Consider the following 8008-nt stretch of genomic DNA (forward strand, 5'->3'; position numbering starts at 1 on the left):
ATGACACAGACCCTGTTTATAACTTTACTTCAAGAGCATGCCAACCATGTGAAAAATCAACTCCTTTCTGGAATAAAACACTGAAATTATGCGAAGAATGCAAGGAAACTGCACCCGTGTATAACTTTACTTCAAGAGTATGCCAACAGTGTGATCACACAACTCCATTCTGGAACAAAACAACCAAAAAGTGCGAAGAGTGCAAGGATACAGAACCCGTTTACAATTCGACTTCAAGAGCATGCCAAATGTGTGATCATACGACTCCATTCTGGAACAAGACCGCAAAGAAATGCCAAGAGTGCACGGAGGCAGATCCCGTTTACAACGCAACCACCAGGACTTGCCAGCCATGCGACCATACAACTCCATTCTGGAACAAAACAGCTAAAAAGTGCGAAGAATGCAAGGAAACTGATCCAGTCTACAACGCCACCACAAAGATTGCCAACCATGCGACAAGTCTACTCCTCACTGGAACAAGACCACCAAGAAATGCGAGGAATGCAGTGATATTGACCCTGTCTACAACGCCACCACCAGGACTTGCCAGCCTTGCGATAAGTCTACGCCCTTCTGGAACAAGACTGCCAAGAAGTGTTAGGCATGCAGTGAAGCCTCACCCGCTTACAACGCTACTACAAGGACATGCCAACCATGTGATAAGGAATCACCCTTCTGGAACAAGACTTCCAAAGAGTGCGAAGAATGCGAGGACCCAACGCCAGTCTACAACGCCACCACAAAGACATGCCAGCCATGTGACAAGTCAGCTCCTCACTGGGATGAAGTGCTGAAGAAGTGCCAAGAATGCAAGGAACCGACTCCTGTCTATAATGCTACTTCCGAAACATGCCACCCTTGCGACAACTCAACTCCTCACTGGAACAAGGCCTTGAAGAAGTGCGAAGAATGTGGTGAAGCAGATCCCATTTTCAACGCTACATCAAGAGCCTGCCAGCCATGCGACAAGTCTTCTCCTTTCTGGAACAAGACCGCAAAGAAATGCCAAGAGTGCACCGAGGCAGATCCCGTTTACAACGCAACCACCAGGACTTGCCAGCCATGCGACCATACAACTCCATTCTGGAACAAAACAGCTAAAAAGTGCGAAGAATGCAAGGAAACTGATCCAGTCTACAACGCCACCACAAAGACTTGCCAACCATGCGACAAGTCTACTCCTCACTGGAACAAGACCACCAAGAAATGCGAGGAATGCAGTGATATTGACCCTGTCTACAACGCCACCACCAGGACTTGCCAGCCTTGCGATAAGTCTACGCCCTTCTGGAACAAGACTGCCAAGAAGTGTTAGGCATGCAGTGAAGCCTCACCCGCTTACAACGCTACTACAAGGACATGCCAGCCATGTGATAAGGAATCACCCTTCTGGAACAAGACTTCCAAAGAGTGCGAAGAATGCGAGGACCCAACGCCAGTCTACAACGCCACCACAAAGACATGCCAGCCATGTGACAAGTCAGCTCCTCACTGGGATGAAGTGCTGAAGAAGTGCCAAGAATGCAAGGAACCGACTCCTGTCTATAATGCTACTTCCGAAACATGCCACCCTTGCGACAACTCAACTCCTCACTGGAACAAGGCCTTGAAGAAGTGCGAAGAATGTGGTGAAGCAGATCCCATTTTCAACGCTACATCAAGAGCCTGCCAGCCATGCGACAAGTCTTCTCCTTTCTGGAACAAGACCGCAAAGAAATGCCAAGAGTGCACCGAGGCAGATCCCGTTTACAACGCAACCACCAGGACTTGCCAGCCATGCGACCATACAACTCCATTCTGGAACAAAACAGCTAAAAAGTGCGAAGAATGCAAGGAAACTGATCCAGTCTACAACGCCACCACAAAGACTTGCCAACCATGCGACAAGTCTACTCCTCACTGGAACAAGACCACCAAGAAATGCGAGGAATGCAGTGATATTGACCCTGTCTACAACGCCACCACCAGGACTTGCCAGCCTTGCGATAAGTCTACGCCCTTCTGGAACAAGACTGCCAAGAAGTGTTAGGCATGCAGTGAAGCCTCACCCGCTTACAACGCTACTACAAGGACATGCCAACCATGTGATAAGGAATCACCCTTCTGGAACAAGACTTCCAAAGAGTGCGAAGAATGCGAGGACCCAACGCCAGTCTACAACGCCACCACAAAGACATGCCAGCCATGTGACAAGTCAGCTCCTCACTGGGATGAAGTGCTGAAGAAGTGCCAAGAATGCAAGGAACCGACTCCTGTCTATAATGCTACTTCCGAAACATGCCACCCTTGCGACAACTCAACTCCTCACTGGAACAAGGCCTTGAAGAAGTGCGAAGAATGTGGTGAAGCAGATCCCATTTTCAACGCTACATCAAGAGCCTGCCAGCCATGCGACAAGTCTTCTCCTTTCTGGAACAAGACCGCAAAGAAATGCCAAGAGTGCACCGAGGCAGATCCCGTTTACAACGCAACCACCAGGACTTGCCAGCCATGCGACCATACAACTCCATTCTGGAACAAAACAGCTAAAAAGTGCGAAGAATGCAAGGAAACTGATCCAGTCTACAACGCCACCACAAAGATTGCCAACCATGCGACAAGTCTACTCCTCACTGGAACAAGACCACCAAGAAATGCGAGGAATGCAGTGATATTGACCCTGTCTACAACGCCACCACCAGGACTTGCCAGCCTTGCGATAAGTCTACGCCCTTCTGGAACAAGACTGCCAAGAAGTGTTAGGCATGTAGTGAGCAAACACCTGTCTTCAATCCTGAAACTAACTCTTGTTAATAATGCTTATCATATCTTGTCTGGAATAAAACCCTTCAAGAGTGCGTAAGTTCTCATAGCACAACACCAGGCAAGATAGGAACCCAAAATCCCCAGTATCCAATAACACTAATACAACTGCCCCTAATAAAACGACTCCTAACAAGTCTGAACCAAACATGACCACTCCTAATAAAACAGATTAAACAATACCACTTCGAATAACACAAACAATACTGTCCCACATGTGACAACTCCTAACAAAACTTAGCCAACGACTCCCAATAAAACAACACCCACCACACCAAACAAGACAGAGCCAACAACACCCAATAAAACAGAACCAACAACACCTAACAAGACAGAGCCAACAACACCCAACCAACAACGCCCAACAAGACAACACCCACCACACCCAATAAAACAGAGCCAACAACACCAAAAAACAGACAACAACGCCAACAAGACAACAACCACACCCAAAAAACAGAGCCAACAACACCCAATAAAACAGAGCCAACAACGCCCAACAAGACAACCCACACACCCAATAAAACAGAGCCAACAACACCAAACAAGACAGAGCCAACAACACCCAATAAAACAGAACCAACAACGCCCAACAAGACAACCCACCACACCCAATAAAACAGAACCAACAACGCCCAACAAGACAACACCCACCACACCCAATAAAACAGAGCCAACAACACCAAACAAGACAGAGCCAACAACACCCAATAAAACAGAACCAACAACGCCCAACAAGACAACACCCACCACACCCAATAAAACAGAGCCAACAACACCAAACAAGACAGAGCCAACAACACCCAATAAAACAGAACCAAAACGCCCAACAAGACAACACCCACCACACCCAATAAAACAGAGCCAACAACACCAAACAAGACAGAGCCAACAACACCCAATAAAACAGAACCAACAACGCCCAACAAGACAGAGCCAACAACACCAAACAAGACAGAGCCAACAACACCCAATAAAACAGAACCAACAACGCCCAACAAGACAACACCCACCACACCCAATAAAACAGAGCCAACAACACCAAACAAGACAGAGCCAACAACACCCAATAAAACAGAACCAACAACGCCCAACAAGACAGAGCCAACAACACCCAATAAAACAGAGCCAACAACCCCAACAAGACAACACCCACCACACCAAACAAAACAACTCCAAATGAAACAACACCCAACAAAACAACTCCAAACCAAACACATCCAAGCAACAATGGCACAGAACCAGGAAAAATAGGAACTGGAACGCCTCCTATTACTCATCCAGAGAATAATCAGACTAAAAATAACACAACGCCTGTTACCACGCCTAACAAGACTGAAACAAATAATACCACTCCAAACGCAACTGAACCAAACAAGACAACTCCAAACGTGACAACTCCTAACAAGACATAACCAAACAATACAACTCCAAACGTAACAACCCCGAATAAAACTAAAGAGAATGAAACCACACCTAAGACTTAAGAATGCATTGAGCCAGCTCCTGTTTACAACACCACCACAAAGACTTGCCAACCATGCGACAAGTCTACTCCTCACTGGAACAAGACCACCAAGAAATGCGAGGAATGCAGTGATATTGACCCTGTCTACAACGCCACCACCAGGACTTGCCAGCCTTGCGATAAGTCTACGCCTTCTGGAACAAGACTGCCAAGAAGTGTTAGGCATGCAGTGAAGCCTCACCCGCTTACAACGCTACTACAAGGACATGCCAACCATGTGATAAGGAATCACCCTTCTGGAACAAGACTTCCAAAGAGTGCGAAGAATGCGAGGACCCAACGCCAGTCTACAACGCCACCACAAAGACATGCCAGCCATGTGACAAGTCAGCTCCTCACTGGGATGAAGTGCTGAAGAAGTGCCAAGAATGCAAGGAACCGACTCCTGTCTATAATGCTACTTCCGAAACATGCCACCCTTGCGACAACTCAACTCCTCACTGGAACAAGGCCTTGAAGAAGTGCGAAGAATGTGGTGAAGCAGATCCCATTTTCAACGCTACATCAAGAGCCTGCCAGCCATGCGACAAGTCTTCTCCTTTCTGGAACAAGACCGCAAAGAAATGCCAAGAGTGCACCGAGGCAGATCCCGTTTACAACGCAACCACCAGGACTTGCCAGCCATGCGACCATACAACTCCATTCTGGAACAAAACAGCTAAAAAGTGCGAAGAATGCAAGGAAACTGATCCAGTCTACAACGCCACCACAAAGACTTGCCAACCATGCGACAAGTCTACTCCTCACTGGAACAAGGCCACCAAGAAATGCGAGGAATGCAGTGATATTGACCCTGTCTACAACGCCACCACCAGGACTTGCCAGCCTTGCGATAAGTCTACGCCCTTCTGGAACAAGACTGCCAAGAAGTGTTAGCATGCAGTGAAGCCTCACCCGCTTACAACGCTACTACAAGGACATGCCAACCATGTGATAAGGAATCACCCTTCTGGAACAAGACTTCCAAAGAGTGCGAAGAATGCGAGGACCCAACGCCAGTCTACAACGCCACCACAAAGACATGCCAGCCATGTGACAAGTCAGCTCCTCACTGGGATGAAGTGCTGAAGAAGTGCCAAGAATGCAAGGAACCGACTCCTGTCTATAATGCTACTTCCGAAACATGCCACCCTTGCGACAACTCAACTCCTCACTGGAACAAGGCCTTGAAGAAGTGCGAAGAATGTGGTGAAGCAGATCCCATTTTCAACGCTACATCAAGAGCCTGCCAGCCATGCGACAAGTCTTCTCCTTTCTGGAACAAGACCGCAAAGAAATGCCAAGAGTGCACCGAGGCAGATCCCGTTTACAACGCAACCACCAGGACTTGCCAGCCATGCGACCATACAACTCCATTCTGGAACAAAACAGCTAAAAAGTGCGAAGAATGCAAGGAAACTGATCCAGTCTACAACGCCACCACAAAGACTTGCCACCATGCGACAAGTCTACTCCTCACTGGAACAAGGCCACCAAGAAATGCGAGGAATGCAGTGATATTGACCCTGTCTACAACGCCACCACCAGGACTTGCCAGCCTTGCGATAAGTCTACGCCCTTCTGGAACAAGACTGCCAAGAAGTGTTAGGCATGCAGTGAAGCCTCACCCGCTTACAACGCTACTACAAGGACATGCCAACCATGTGATAAGGAATCACCCTTCTGGAACAAGACTTCCAAAGAGTGCGAAGAATGCGAGGACCCAACGCCAGTCTACAACGCCACCACAAAGACATGCCAGCCATGTGACAAGTCAGCTCCTCACTGGGATGAAGTGCTGAAGAAGTGCCAAGAATGCAAGGAACCGACTCCTGTCTATAATGCTACTTCCGAAACATGCCACCCTTGCGACAACTCAACTCCTCACTGGAACAAGGCCTTGAAGAAGTGCGAAGAATGTGGTGAAGCAGATCCCATTTTCAACGCTACATCAAGAGCCTGCCAGCCATGCGACAAGTCTTCTCCTTTCTGGAACAAGACCGCAAAGAAATGCCAAGAGTGCACCGAGGCAGATCCCGTTTACAACGCAACCACCAGGACTTGCCAGCCATGCGACCATACAACTCCATTCTGGAACAAAACAGCTAAAAAGTGCGAAGAATGCAAGGAAACTGATCCAGTCTACAACGCCACCACAAAGACTTGCCAACCATGCGACAAGTCTACTCCTCACTGGAACAAGGCCACCAAGAAATGCGAGGAATGCAGTGATATTGACCCTGTCTACAACGCCACCACCAGGACTTGCCAGCCTTGCGATAAGTCTACGCCCTTCTGGAACAAGACTGCCAAGAAGTGTTAGGCATGCAGTGAAGCCTCACCCGCTTACAACGCTACTACAAGGACATGCCAACCATGTGATAAGGAATCACCCTTCTGGAACAAGACTTCCAAAGAGTGCGAAGAATGCGAGGACCCAACGCCAGTCTACAACGCCACCACAAAGACATGCCAGCCATGTGACAAGTCAGCTCCTCACTGGGATGAAGTGCTGAAGAAGTGCCAAGAATGCAAGGAACCGACTCCTGTCTATAATGCTACTTCCGAAACATGCCACCCTTGCGACAACTCAACTCCTCACTGGAACAAGGCCTTGAAGAAGTGCGAAGAATGTGGTGAAGCAGATCCCATTTTCAACGCTACATCAAGAGCCTGCCAGCCATGCGACAAGTCTTCTCCTTTCTGGAACAAGACCGCAAAGAAATGCCAAGAGTGCACCGAGGCAGATCCCGTTTACAACGCAACCACCAGGACTTGCCAGCCATGCGACCATACAACTCCATTCTGGAACAAAACAGCTAAAAAGTGCGAAGAATGCAAGGAAACTGATCCAGTCTACAACGCCACCACAAAGACTTGCCACCATGCGACAAGTCTACTCCTCACTGGAACAAGACCACCAAGAAATGCGAGGAATGCAGTGATATTGACCCTGTCTACAACGCCACCACCAGGACTTGCCAGCCTTGCGATAAGTCTACGCCCTTCTGGAACAAGACTGCCAAGAAGTGTTAGGCATGCAGTGAAGCCTCACCCGCTTACAACGCTACTACAAGGACATGCCAACCATGTGATAAGGAATCACCCTTCTGGAACAAGACTTCCAAAGAGTGCGAAGAATGCGAGGACCCAACGCCAGTCTACAACGCCACCACAAAGACATGCCAGCCATGTGACAAGTCAGCTCCTCACTGGGATGAAGTGCTGAAGAAGTGCCAAGAATGCAAGGAACCGACTCCTGTCTATAATGCTACTTCCGAAACATGCCACCCTTGCGACAACTCAACTCCTCACTGGAACAAGGCCTTGAAGAAGTGCGAAGAATGTGGTGAAGCAGATCCCATTTTCAACGCTACATCAAGAGCCTGCCAGCCATGCGACAAGTCTTCTCCTTTCTGGAACAAGACCGCAAAGAAATGCCAAGAGTGCACCGAGGCAGATCCCGTTTACAACGCAACCACCAGGACTTGCCAGCCATGCGACCATACAACTCCATTCTGGAACAAAACAGCTAAAAAGTGCGAAGAATGCAAGGAAACTGATCCAGTCTACAACGCCACCACAAAGACTTGCCAACCATGCGACAAGTCTACTCCTCACTGGAACAAGACCACCAAGAAATGCGAGGAATGCAGTGATATTGACCCTGTCTACAACGCCACCACCAGGACTTGC

General features: G+C 48.5%; 1 protein-coding gene across 1 annotated transcript; it reads left to right on the forward strand.

Moving 5' to 3' along the window:
• The first annotated feature begins 248 nt into the window (after positions 1-248).
• On the forward strand, positions 249-7541 carry LOC116268424 (uncharacterized). The gene is made up of 8 exons (XM_031650072.1): positions 249-599; positions 689-1311; positions 1360-2025; positions 2074-2745; positions 4504-5202; positions 5250-5916; positions 6006-6554; positions 6699-7541. The coding sequence occupies exons 1-8, from the start codon at positions 249-251 to the stop codon at positions 7539-7541; spliced, it is 5070 nt and encodes a 1689-aa protein (XP_031505932.1).
• Positions 7542-8008: the final 467 nt, after the last annotated feature.

The sequence above is a fragment of the Nymphaea colorata genome, unplaced genomic scaffold, assembly GCF_008831285.2.
Source record: "Nymphaea colorata isolate Beijing-Zhang1983 unplaced genomic scaffold, ASM883128v2 scaffold0275, whole genome shotgun sequence".
Classification (NCBI taxonomy): domain Eukaryota; kingdom Viridiplantae; phylum Streptophyta; class Magnoliopsida; order Nymphaeales; family Nymphaeaceae; genus Nymphaea; species Nymphaea colorata.